Consider the following 13,794-nt stretch of genomic DNA (forward strand, 5'->3'; position numbering starts at 1 on the left):
TAAAGCAAATCCTATTAGAAATGATCTCTGAGAAGGCTCTTCAAATTAGCACTGTGGTGAAAACACATCTTGGTTGTTACTGGGTTAATATTATCATCTTGGGTAGTATTCTTGTTCACATTTTTGACAGTTTCAACTCTTATTAGAAGTCTAAGACAGTATTAAGAAGCTGTAAACCCCAAATTCTGCACATAGAAATGTCCTGAGAACAACTCCTGCAAAACCCAAACCTGAATCTAATGACATCTGGCAAGGGCTAATTGGTTCTGGGAATAAGTTCTTATGAGAATAGAGTCATACTATGCTGATCTTTAGAGAACCTTGGGAATACAGAGTGGCCCCCCTAACGCTAGGGACTGCTTCCTTAATCCTACCAAGCACTGCAAGTGTGAACTGCCCACTGTGCCTTTTGGAGGCATGCTCAGCATGGAGCCTTTTTTGGATGCTCCTTTTTGTTTCAAGTGACAGAAAAATCCCTGAGAAGAGTTTTAATACTTTTCCCTTAAGATCAGAGTCAAGGCAGAAGCGACCTGCTTTCTCTTTTCTCCAGTGCTGTGTTACTCATCAGGGACAGTCTTTTGTGTAAATACTGTATTTCTGCCTTTCTCATGCTCTGTCCTCAGCTCATGATCTTCTTTTCCCATTTGTGGGATGGGAATTAAACGTTTTAAACACGTGTCTGTTTCAGCAGTCATTTTGTCATTATATTTTAAGGAAAAGCTTTGAAAATCTGTGGCTTTGGCTCAATCCTGGAGTCCACGAGAAACCTTCTTATTCAAGGCTTGAGAAAATGAGGCTCAGACTCTGTGGTAGCTACCGGGACTTGGGTGGCTGAGGAAAGCCTTGTAGCTGATTGCACCTGACCTGCAAGGTCTTTGCATACCTGTTTCACTAATGCTGACCTAACTGACCCTATGTGCTGAAGTCACTGGTGGTTTCAAAACCTTGTTGGTAGGTAACAGCTTTAATGGCCTTGCAAGCATGAATTTGCTTTTTGATCACTGTGATTTGAAGACACTCAGCACTCTGGTAGGTACTCTCAGTTCTTTCTGTGATGGAGAAATACATGATATTTTTTTTTATGTGAAGAAGAGCACAAGCTAATTTTCCAGGATGGAATATGCCTGAGGTGTGGTGACCACCTCAGAAATGTGCCATTAACAACATCAGTCAGGATGTAATCCTGCAACATGGAAGTGAATGGGCACTTCAAGTACTAAGGCAAGGTGACCACTGTGGAAGAAAGACCAACACTTGGCTATCAGCAGTTGAAAGATGAGGCAGAAAGGGCAATCAATGTACAGCAGTTCATAAATACTTCTCAAATTGGTTAATGAGCTGTTCTGATCAGGTGGGGTTTTTTTGCTGCTTCTTGACCAGTGCTTTCTGTCAGGCATAAATGACACATTCTCAGTAAAGACCCTTGGGAATCTTTTTTTTTTTTTTTTTTTTTTTTAAAAAAAAAAAAAAAAAAAAGGTAAGACTTTCCCCCCCCCCCCTTCTTTGTTATTCTTTTAATATTCAAGTTATTAAAGATTCATGTAGTGGGCTAGAGAAGTGGAGGATTTAAAATACTTTCAAAGTATAATTCAGGCAAACAAAGTAAGAGTCTTTCCTCTTTCAGTCATCTCAGTGATTAGTGGCAAAAGAAGATGAAAACATTGTTTGAGTAGATTTTATATATATGGAGGGCCTGAACAAAACTCTGGTAGTTCTCCTTACCTTAAATTCCTAGAATCACGGAAGTGTTACTAGAAAGGGACTTGTAGAAGGTTTTTTCCCAGTCTATTACTGAAAGAGTAGCTTAACTCATTCTCTGAAAGTGATAGCAATATTTGACAGATAAACTCAGTTTTGTAAGGAAAGTTGTTCATCCTCAATCCAAAAATATGAAAGAAGCTTTAAAACAACAGTGATCAACTTAAATGCAAACAGTATCTTTTACTGCTGAATTACAGTTTAATTTCACTCTACATAAATACCATACAATAGAATCCCTAGAATATATTCTGTAGACCATAAGAAAATGGAGGCACTGTGGAGGGAAAATCAATAGAAATAGGTTTCTAAAAAGTGAGAAGTTGACAAATACTGGCAAAATACATCTTCAAGTATGCTTTATTTGCAGGTGATTAAAAATATTTTTAGGCAAAAAACTAATCAATCTTATCCAGTACAAGGTAGAACATGATTTAGTGCCTGATGCCAGACAGACTGGAAAATGTGTAGATAGGACTGGTGATGCAGTTGTTGATGAATTACATGTGATTAAATGGCCCACATTCATATAGTAAAAAGACCTGATACATACATATGAGGAATTATAAGCACTTAATATTTTAACAATAAGCAGGAGATTTTGTACGAAAAACAAGGGACTCAAGGGGACAGGAAAGCTACAGACATCTTAGTAATATCAGAAGCCATCGACATTTCTTTTTAAAGACATTAACTTGCTCCTGCAAATTACTGCACTCTTGAGAATAGTATTTGCAATTTAAAACTTATCTAAAACATCACCAAAAGGTAACACTAATTCCTATATTTTTAAAATTATTTTGTATTAAGAATTTTGCAAAGAACTGAAATAGGGCATGGCCATGAAGCATGAATTATCCACCATTTCAGAGACTTTGCATTCATCACATTTAAATACTAGGTGTCTGATTTCTGAAAGTCTCATGCAAAATCCAGCTATAAAAACTCACAACAGAATATTTTCAAGGATAAAAAGCTAATGTTTTTTTAAGCTCTGACGGACATCCAGTTGTGAAGGTGAATTTCAAAACTAATGGTCTGCATTTTCAGAGGACATTCAAAAATATAATTGTTGAACTTCCTGTAAATGCCCAGCTCTTATCTACACTTTGCATGGAATATTTACCAAAGCTATAACATTGGACAGTTAATGGAATACATCACTGCCTAGAGTAGTGCCAGAGGTAACATCATTATCTTTCCATAACTGCATAATGAGAATTAAATAATCACAAAACAAATTCCTATTATGAAATGACTTTTTTTTTTCCTCATGTACAATATATATATTCATTTATATTGAATATAAGTCCAGTAATACTATCACAGTAATGTGCTGTAGTAGTCTTTCATAGTGAGAAAACTGCCCTAATCATCTTTAACATGCAAAGCTTGGAAGAACCAGAAATTCACAGTAAGTAATACAATTTGTATATGCATCTTCTGCCATCCTAAAGTTAACCAGAACACTCAATACTGTCGCTTATTTTTTTCCTATGTTTAACAAAAGCTACAGTTCTGTATACTGTACATTCACAGTGGGATCCCAGCCCCCTGTACTATCTGCAAGAAAGATCAGGTTACCACCCTCCATCAGAGTAAACATTCTAGTATTTAATATAATAATCTTGTGAACAGTTGTTCCTAGCTTGAAGCTCAGCAGTTCAAGACTTGATAAAATTCTCCTTCTCATCTCTCTGAAAGGTTTCTTGCTAACGCATTTTGTAGTCATTAGATACTGACATTTCACATAGCTGTCCTTTAAAATCCAAGTCTACTGTGAAATCCAGGTCACGCTGTAAAAAGATTTAAATGCAACATGTAAGTAAGACCATAAGTTTAGTGTATTAATTCAGTTATCATTGCTTGGGTTGAAAAGATCAGCAGATTCAAGAGATTCCTGCGGTGGTTTCTAACTTCTGTTTTTAAATGGTGCTAACACTGAGAAAACAGGCTGTAAGATGTGTAATAGCATTCACCACACAATCTGTGCTTAGGTCATATTTTTATACCCTTCCTGAGGTGGATTTAATGTCCTGGTTACTTCCTGGTTCAGGAAGCTTCTGACATGCTGCTATCATATGTATCCTATGGAAACTTTTGAAGGGCATCCCCTGTTGAGATTTTCTTAATTTAGGCTAAAGAGCTTTCCCACTAGGGGTTTTTCCAGGGTAGATGTAGTAAACTTCCTATTGTACAGAAGCCCTCAGTAATTTTTTACCTTATAATGACACATTTTTAGGGAAGAGGCACTACACAGTTCTACAGAAGGAGCTATGTCTATGCAAGCTTTTGAAAAACTTCATGTTTCGGAAGAACAAAGCATTAACAAATCCTTTTGAACCAAGGTGGCCTCTCTGTCTTACGACAACCATCAAGAGTACATTAATTTTAGCACCTGAATCTGCATTCAGGTGCTTACTGCTATGCAAACAAATTTGACATATTTTGTTCATTTTTTCCCCCAATGAAAATTGATACATTTAACCCAAAAGAAAATATTACAGTCCCCCTAGGACAACGTAAGGGTGGGGAATCAGATTATTTTCCTCTTGCAGCAAGTAGCTTCAGAGGTGAATGTGTTTGTTTTAATGCCAAGCTTATTTTGTGTTAACTTCTCCCTCTGTATCAACACTACCACACACAATCTGTATTTGGTATAAAAATGGAAAAGCAATGTAAAAAGGAGGACAATGAAATGTTAAGATTTGTTGCAGTTAAAAAATGCAGTTTTTCATCAATTACAACTGTATAGATGGATAACCAGGTTATTTTAACTGCTGTTTACTGTAATAGAAAATGAAGAGATGCTGCTCAAGATTTTTGGCAGAAAATAGTCCACTTTTTCTCCCAGAAGCTATAATTCTCATGTCTTGTTCTATCCAGCCCTAGGTTGTCTATCAGACTGTGTCTCACAGTCTCCTTACCATTTAAAAGAAGCACTAGAGGGATTCAGCCCGTATCAGAGAAACTGAGAAAGTTTTCAGCAGTCATGGTAGTGTGATATGCTGTAGCTTTAGTCTTAAATAAAGCATCTGTATTTTCTGTGGAATGGCATAATTTTTAAACAACGCTTTCACTCAGTTAGTGAGTTCAAGTACATTTGATCAGTGAGTTCATACAAGCATTCCTCTGAAACGTGCTACCTAATTTCCCGTCACACTGTCCTTGGGCACTGAGTGGCAAACCACTCAGTGATATCCCATAGATGTGGAACTGAAGTACTTTTGATCATCCTGTGTTGGCAGAAGGGATCTTTCCACTGACTTCAGTGGCAGCATAAAAATCCCCTTGCCTGCTTGCATCACAAAATGTGAGTCAAGCTGATTGCAGAGGGCAGCTAACTCAGTGATGTACTTGAATCCTTTTTCCCTTCCCATGCTAGCCTACTTGCAGGCTGACTTCTTTAACATTAGCACTGCTTTATCATTGCTGTCATCAGCTTTGGTGAACCTGTGACTGGAGCTCTTGCCAATAAACATGAATGCCTTTAGCACACTCATTGTTTTACTCTTATGCATTTTCTTAATTGCTGATCATAGTTGATGGTCAGTAGAGGTAGAATTAGGATTAGGGATGCTGACTTACCACATTTTTTGCATTTGGTTTCATGGATATAGTCCCATAGATTTCTTCCCCTCGTCTCACAGTTAAATAGTCCTCCAAGTAGAAGACAGTTTGCTTCCAGTGAGTATAAGGAGCATCAGGTGCTAAAATATATATATAAATATATATATATGGGTCTCACTTACTGAAATTTCTTAAATGCTTTGCAAATCAAATTATGACTTGGAAACAATTGGGAAAAATCCTTTCTTTTCACAGAATGCTTTATGTACTGTATTAGCAAATGTATTTTACAACATAATTCTATTGGCTGTCTGTGGGTTGTCTTCTAATTTTTACTGGAATATGTCAGCTGTGAATCACACCCAGCAAGAAGGATTCCACAAAAGGGGTTGCAGGGAAAGACAGACACATTTTTATGCTTTTCTTTCAACCCACACGTGTTCAAATTGGGAAAATCTTTACTAAGTGCTTTGAATTTCAGAAGTCTAAATTAGTTATAAAAACAATGATACAAAAGCATGAAGGAAAGGTTCATCAAATATTATTATTCACAAAGTTTCAGATGAAACATTTGACTAGTGATCCCAAAACAGCAAATTTTAGTTTTCATTATAGTTTTCAGGAGAACAGAGCGGATGAAAGGGCACTTGCACCTTGACCTCTTTTGGGACTATTAAAAGGCATTTTGGGCAATTTGCCAGGCATGGAAACTGGTCTAAATTAATTTCTAATCTTGCTTAGCAGAATTACTTTGATGACCCTTTGCTATTTCAGGCTTTTAATTTACTTCTTTGGTTCTATTTCTGATTTAAATTCCAATCTTTGAGCAGTGCCTAGTGAACTGGTATTGGTCACTTCTTGTTCCTACCATTCTTGCAGTCAAGAGCATCTAGGAACATCTAGGAACCTAAGAATAGCTGTAGGAACTCAAAGACTTCCTAGCCTGGCAAAAAAAGCCTCTGATAAATTTATTTTTCTTCTATTTGTATCCCCCAGTCACATGAGGTCACTGTATTGTATCATTATTAACACTGTTTAATAAAATAATAATCTTATTTAATTTCTACATCAATGTTTCAAAAAATTACTTGGCTTTGAAAATTTTTTGTGACTGGGGAAATGCTAATGCTTTTAAAAAAACTATTAGGACAGGAATTTTTAACTGTTTTCTAAAATTCTAGAATCAGAAGACTGATAAAAACCAACTTTTTTCAAAAACTGTGCTGGCAAATAGTTATCTTCTTAGACAGGTAATTTCTGTTGTCTGTGTGTCCAGACATTTCTAATGACTGTTAATCTCAATTGTTAAATGAGATATCATCTTGTAAGAGTTCAGATCCAGACTGTTTACTATTTGGACACAGCTGCATAAAATTTCTAGCTGAAAACATGTTAGACCAAAACGAAATTGAATTTAGAGTCTTAATCACAACTGCCGCCTTGTACACAAACATGTAGTTGTACACATGCCCCTGTGCAGGGCCATGCTCCCCAGAAAAGCCTGACATGACTGGAAGCTTGTCCTCCATGAACAGGGTGGGGGTGTGTATAATGCAGGCACAGGTCTCCAAGTCCACCCCAAATTACACACTTATTCATAATTTATATAATACATATCAGTGAACTGGCATTTTGACATGTCCTACAAACTGGTGTACTTTACTGAATTCACTGCAGCTTCGCCAACAGACACCAGGTGAGAATCTTTACCAGTCTTCTAGACAGTGGTGACCCTCAGCAGTAGATGGCCAAACAACCTTTTTATGGAGCAATTCTTCTGCACCTACCTTATCATGATAAACTGAGCAGAGGCAGAGAAACACTTCACCCTCCTGTCCACAGGGTGAGGTTTTTGCATTTATTGCAAGACTCTTTGGTTTATTCAGTCTGGTAAACAATGCCTTAAGGGAATGGAGTTATTCTTTCAAATATCTGTTCACCAAGGCAAGTTAGACTTTCAAATCTGGGTTGTTAGATACGACTCACATAATCAGTATGTGTGTTGTTATAGCTTGGAAAATAAACGGGAGTTTTGTTCTAGACTCTGGGGCAAGCAAGAGCTTTGTTGAATTTCAGATCCGGGGAAAACTCGGATGCAGAGCTGCTATCTCTCTCTGAGCCAATAATTCTCTCTAATCTGAGAAACTTGACACAGGATTTAGATATAACTGGTGAGGGACATAAATTCACAGGTCATAATTCCTGCTGAGCTCTAAGCTTGATAGCCATTGTGAAATTCTGCCTCTGTTTCCACAGAATTCCTATAAGAAGTTGTCCTTTCCCCATCCTGCTCACCTCTCCCCAAATTAAAATAGCTTTTTTCACTGAAATTCAAATGTGGTGGTACATTAAACCTTCCTGTACCATCTAAACATCAGCACTGAGAGACTGATAGCAACATAAATGAAATTAAAATTAAAAGAAATACAGATTACCTGTAGAAAATCCCATCTTCTTGTGGCACTTCGTAAATTCAATATTAAAATAGGTGACCAAGGCATGAATGTAATCATTGCGCTGAATTTGGAGGCAGAATGCAGAAGTAAATTCCAATTCTTCAGTCTTCACTGTATAAATATCTACTTCCTGTTTTGAGGAGAAAGAAATGACATTTACATGCAGATGTCTGTGACTCTCAGGTATGTATTAAATGAGACACTTTAGTAGCTCGTTTAATGAGCAGACACAAAGATGACTGGCAGCCTTTTAACACTGTAAGAAATCAGAGGTATATTCTAATATATCAAATCATGAGCAAATGATCCAGTTATCTGACTAAGCTGACAGAGAGGACACTCACAAAAGACTCTGTGTTCTTGGGAATAGCAGGGAGCAGCTGTAGGAGCTGGGGAAAACCAGGGTAAAAAGGTGCTCTGATAAATATAGGTAGATGTTGAAATGGAGATATAGGTCCAGTTCAAAGACCTTTCATCATCAGGGACTGTCAGTATGAGGAAGCTGGGTTTTTAATAAAACTAAGCTTATTTCTTTTTGCATCTCTGGAAAGGAAAGTGATTTGACTGTGTCAAGCAGTCAAAACATTTGAGGCATGAGAAGGGCCTGCTTTTTGATGGTGATGCTTTCTAGTCCTGTGTCAGGTACCTGACTCCAAACAGTGAGCACAGGGATCTTTCTCTTGAATGAGACAGAAGCAAATTATGTCAATCATTCTGTGGCTTGACTGCAGCAGTTGGAAGCGACAATGTAGTCTTCAGGATTGCTCATTTCCATCAATATTTAAATCGCACTGTTCAAGGCTTAAACTGTTTTTTTCAGATGGATCTGATTTTCCCAGCTAGGTACTGCTTTTATCTGGGTTGTTTCCAAAAGTTGTAGTGATGATAGGGAGGATGGTAAGTCTGAAGTACTATTCTAATGCTGTGGGAAATGTTTCCCATGCACTTTCCGGTATCTTCATTGCTCATTCTCATTGCTGTGGTACCCTTATTGCTCATGCATACAGGGAAACAGAATTTTTGTAGGCAGAAATCCAGATTTTCTCTACTCTACCAGCTGAAGTCAGGAATTGTGTCTCTGACCTCACCAGCATTTCTTAAGACTTGCACTGCAAAAATGGAGAACAGAGTTGAGACTGCCCATTAGAGGGCTCTTTTAGCTTCTTTTAGGGCACATTAGAGGGCTCTTGTAGAAATTGCCTTCTGTAATCTAAGGTAAGACTGCAAAAAGAGACATAGAAAGATGCAGCCATATTTCAGTTACTGAGGTCTTTTCATGGATCAAATATGTGTTTCTGAGACTTGGAAAACTCATGGGAAGATGATTTTAGCAAGCCATAGCTTTGGCCTGTCTGGTTAACATTATTGTTCAAGAACAGCTTGAACATAATGAAAATTATTCTACTGCATTGCAATGACACCCTGAGGCACTAGTGTTTACCAGTGACCTATGCATATAATTGGTCATTTAAAGCTGTGAAAACCTTAAAATGTTTTTGGTTTTTCCCCCTCAGAAGAGGGTAAGAAAAAAAGCATGGTAGGAATAAGAACTTCTGAGGTCTCCTGGCAGAGTTCCATAGCAGCCTGCAAAATTTGCTTTGCCAAGCTAAACTGGACTGGTGGGTGATAGCTGAAGACTTCTGTAGTTTTTGGTCTTTTTAGTGATCTCACTGTGGGGAAAGTGGGACTTAAGTCTAGTCTAGTGGTGAGGCACATAAAAGGGAACTAGCTCCCTCTCTCTGAGCTGTGTTGGCTGTGCAGGGTAAAGTGGAATCAAAAGCACTAAGATATATTTTCAATAGAGAAGTCAGTAGAAATTTCTCAAAAATATTGAACAGATGTCCTGAAGAAACTGTTGGTCACATTTGCAGTCCTTTTTATAAGGTCAGAAACATAGCTTTTTTACAATGCAAGGTAGGAGACAAAAGTGGGGACTTTTTTATTAATTAATACAATTCTGAGGATGGTCAAGTCTGGTTTTGGTGATATCTTTGAATTTTACTCTGGCAACTGCACGCTCTTATATAAAATGGCAACACTTATTACAGGTAACTACACAGGAGACAAATGATACAAATTGGAGTTAAGGCTGCTTCTAGAGTGCCATGGCACCTCTTTTCTGATCTCCTTTCCAGACAGTCCGGTTACTCAGCTAGGATTTTGTGAGCATGGAAATAAGATAAACATGGAAATCTCAGTGGATGTCTAGGTTTGGTGGAGTTCTTTCAGGGTTTTTGTTTGTTTGTTTGTTTGTTTTTGGATCAGAGAAGAAAACACAACTGTTTTACTTAGTAAGAAACAAACTTTTCCATTTTTTTTTGTCAGTGTTACTGAAAGCAGTAGGCCCTCAGCAGGACACCTGTACACTTATTCCTGTGTTCTCTTATTGATTCTGCTGGTTTGAAGATGTTTTGTCCTCGCTAGTCTCCCTGGCTGATTTGGTATGGAAGTTAAACAGAGGACTCCCATTTGGCAGGACAATTCCTGTGCCCCTCAGATATATTTAAGAGATCACGCAAAAAAGAATGGCTCCCATAGCAGAGAAGATGCTGCACTCCCTGCATTCACCCCTAGTGCATGTGGCCTAGTGCCTAAAGTTCCTTAAAGCATTCAGGACTTGGGTTACATCCAGTTTCTGAGGAGTAAAAAAAGATTAAATTTTACTCAAGTCTCCAGCATATCAGATAAGTGCCATGGCTACACAGCATGCACAGTTGATGTCTTATTTTGCTGATTTTGTAGAACCATTCAGAGCATCTAAATTGGGAATTGAAATAACTGCAGAAGCACAAGACTCTGACTGGTCTCTGAGGAATGTATCTAGTGACTGGTACATCCACTGACTAATGTAGAGAGAACCCAGACTCATCTGGTAGCCACCCTAAATTAGCTGACTTTGGGTTGAATACAACCCTAAAAATCCATCTGTGAATCTAATATGAACAAGCTGTGCTATTCAAAAGTGCTGTAATAAAACATTTGAATAATTAAACATTATGGCTTTGTTTATTCTCAAATGTTTTCTTAGGCTAATATTATTCTCTGAATTCACAAATATTTTCAGGATGAAAGAAATGCATTTTATATAAATAAACCATGTGCAAAAGTAAATTAAATTTAAAAATACATAGCTACAGAGTCTGTTTTTCCTTCTTCCATATTGCTATCTTGAACATAAACCTCCCTCCTTCATGCTTTTCATTGACAATTTTCTCTTTGCTTAGTGAACAGTTTGTGAGATTCGTGACTGATTCCGGAATGGAGGCTGGTTTGTGCTTGTGTACTTACTACCTGCTGCTCTCATGGTGCCTCTACATGGTACAGCACTATTCAGTTTATGGACAAAAGATGTCAAAACTAAATATAAAACATGAAAAGAAACACTTTGAAAATTGTTGTCTGTCATCTTAAACCAAATTACTTTCAAAGACCTTCTAAATAAAGTGTTGGATTTGCACTTCAATTAATGGTGTGCAGCTTTTTATTCCAGAACAGCCAACCCATTTTGCTCCCTGATCTCTTTCTCTCTGGACATATTTCATAGAGTCTAAATAGCTGTTTCTTTTGTGTGTGCTGCAATTCTAAATTGCTCTGGTTGAGGCTGTTTTCAGGCACAGCCATCTTGTGTTCCCCTCAGTGCAGATGGACTGTGCATGCATATGTACTCATCAAGAGTTTCTGCTTCTGTTCCTTTTTGCTGCTTTCAGTAAGGGTTTTGCAGACTGGAGGCATGGCCCTCCCTTTTGCATATGGGAATATTTAATGCTGTGTTTGTTACTGGCAAGAAGTGAAAGGGAAAAGTTAGAACTGACTCTTTGGGATGAGCTCTTAAGATCCATGGACCTGGTACTACCACTGCCATTGATGCTGACAGCCTTGCTCATGACAGTTGTCCCATATGAGGAGTATTCCTTCACGTGAAGGGAATTTTAAAGCTTTCAAGTGTTCCTGCAGGCAGTTCCTTCATTGTTAACATGATCTTGTGAACAGGGATTAGTGACCTTTCTGTCTCATGTAGAGCAGGGTACCAGTTAACCTCTGGATGCAGATGTTGGGGCTGAGAGATAACAGTAACATTCTATATAAGACTAAGAATTAGGAAGTTAGAGAAATAAATTGAGTTCCAATTCTGATCAGATGTTCTGGAGTTAATTATTTATTTCATCATCAGTTCAGAAATGATGCTTCAGACTTTCTTACTGCAAACAGAATGATTTACCCCTTCTCCTCAGCAGCATTCAATCAGTAATTTCCAACCTCTATTTAAAAAAAGGCAGGGCAATTCAAATTCATATCTAAGTATACCACATTTCTCTTTATCCAGTATTTGCACATGTGAAACTTGCAAAAATCTAGAGCCTGCAGATATAACCAGATGAGTAGAGATCCAAGGAGCATCTTACTTTTGGGAATTCCATAAGAAATCAAGGTACCAATGTTCATGCTCAGGTCACGTGACAGTACTGAGCATGTGAAACATGCAAGAACTGACTAATTCAAAACCGCACAATTTTCCTTCTTAGTGTCACAGCATTCTGCAATGATGGCTTCTGCAGCTGGTTCAAAGCATGCAGAGACAGTAGCAAAACATAAGCAGCAGGTCCCAAAAGAGCCAGTTAGGTGTAAACATTTATAATTAGGTGTATTCAGAATTACCAAACCTTTATTAAGCAGGCGTTGGTCACCACTTGCTTTGGATCTACTATGTCCACCAAGGGCTCCTTCATGGCAACATCCCTAATACAGGTCATGTCAAAGCCGTACACATTCTCCCACCCTGTCAATGCAAATGGATTTTTCAAGGTTAGCAGCAATAATAGAAAATATTCTTTGCTTCTCAAAGCATTTTTCTTTTGAAAGAATTTCTACCATCCCCTAATTTTTGGATGTCTCCTTCAGCTCTTCGCTCCCTGCCCCAGCTGTCTATGTCATCACTGCTATTTCACAGATAATGCAGTTGTGGCAAAATAAGCCCTCAATGTACATATTTGAACAAGTGACCCTTATTTTTTGGTGTCTCCAAAATTGTGTTACATGAGATTTGTCAATGATTTTTGTGGCTTTAGACGCTTGTGATTGTTGCCCAAAATCATCTGATGTCAGGCTGAGTGCTGGGAATAGCTGTTAGGGATTCTATCCTTTACTATCCATTCTGCTCAATACTTACTTCCCCCCCTGCCCTCCTCCCCAGCTCCATAGATTGCCACTCATTTGGCAGTTTACATGCTCCTTTGATTATTTAAGTAGTTTTAGTTTCAGCAAGTGAATTACTGGCAGAAGTAGAATTGCAGGTGTGTTTCAATAATTGGGACTCCAAGCTTTAATCTGCACATACATCATGACAGAAAAGCAAAAGGTTCACTTTGAAAAGATTTAAAAGTCATGCCAATCCTCAGTATTTGAATTGTTCTTCTGATTGTTTCAATAGATGCTGAGGTTCTTTTGCACAAAATGGAAACATTGAAAAATGGAAAAGTACACTGGCTTTGCTTTTAAGGTTGCTTAACAAAGTGAAAACAAGAACCTTCAAACAAGTGAAATCATAGTCTTATGAAGCATGTAAGTCAAGGTCCATCCAGTGCTTCATCTCAAAATCTAAACTGAATACTGGGAGTGCTTTAAAAAATGGCTTGAACAAAAAACAAAGTAAATAGATAAACACATTTGTGAGCATGTTTGAAATGTCTCATTTTTTTCAGAGCGTAGTATTTGAGCTACTGGGGTTTCCAGAGGAGTATGACTGAAAATGTAATGTGATATAAAAGTCTTCATACTCTGAAACTGGAAAAAACATGGACATTAATGATTCTTTGATATCTCTAATATTATCTCTTTATTGGGTTGTGAGTTTGTCAACATTTTCAGGGGAGCTGAAACTTTTGTTTCAGGCATCATGAGCATGTGAGAACTTCGGATTACATTTATAAAAGTCATATATTTTTATGTGATTACTCAGAAAAGATTAACTAGGAAGCCCTGAAGAAACAATTGATTAATTTTTTATTTATTA

General features: G+C 37.7%; 1 protein-coding gene across 3 annotated transcripts in view; it reads right to left on the minus strand.

Moving 5' to 3' along the window:
* Window positions 1-2,077: 2,077 nt before the first annotated feature.
* Window positions 2,078-13,794, minus strand: part of PRMT8 (protein arginine methyltransferase 8) — a 57,173-nt gene continuing 45,456 nt past the window's right edge. For all 3 annotated transcript variants that reach the window (XM_088051271.1, XM_005531032.3, XM_088051272.1), the window contains 4 exons: window positions 12,446-12,561; window positions 7,764-7,914; window positions 5,347-5,468; window positions 2,078-3,554 (listed from right to left, as the gene is read on the minus strand). In XM_088051271.1, coding sequence (XP_087907397.1) covers window positions 3,471-3,554; window positions 5,347-5,468; window positions 7,764-7,914; window positions 12,446-12,561 — 473 coding nt within the window. In that variant the 3' untranslated portion in view covers window positions 2,078-3,470. The remainder of the gene's footprint in view (window positions 3,555-5,346; window positions 5,469-7,763; window positions 7,915-12,445; window positions 12,562-13,794) is intronic.

This window comes from Pseudopodoces humilis, chromosome 2 (genome assembly GCF_049639895.1).
Source record: "Pseudopodoces humilis isolate 2021_Gansu_Grassland_sample_001 chromosome 2, ASM4963989v1, whole genome shotgun sequence".
NCBI lineage: Eukaryota > Metazoa > Chordata > Aves > Passeriformes > Paridae > Pseudopodoces > Pseudopodoces humilis.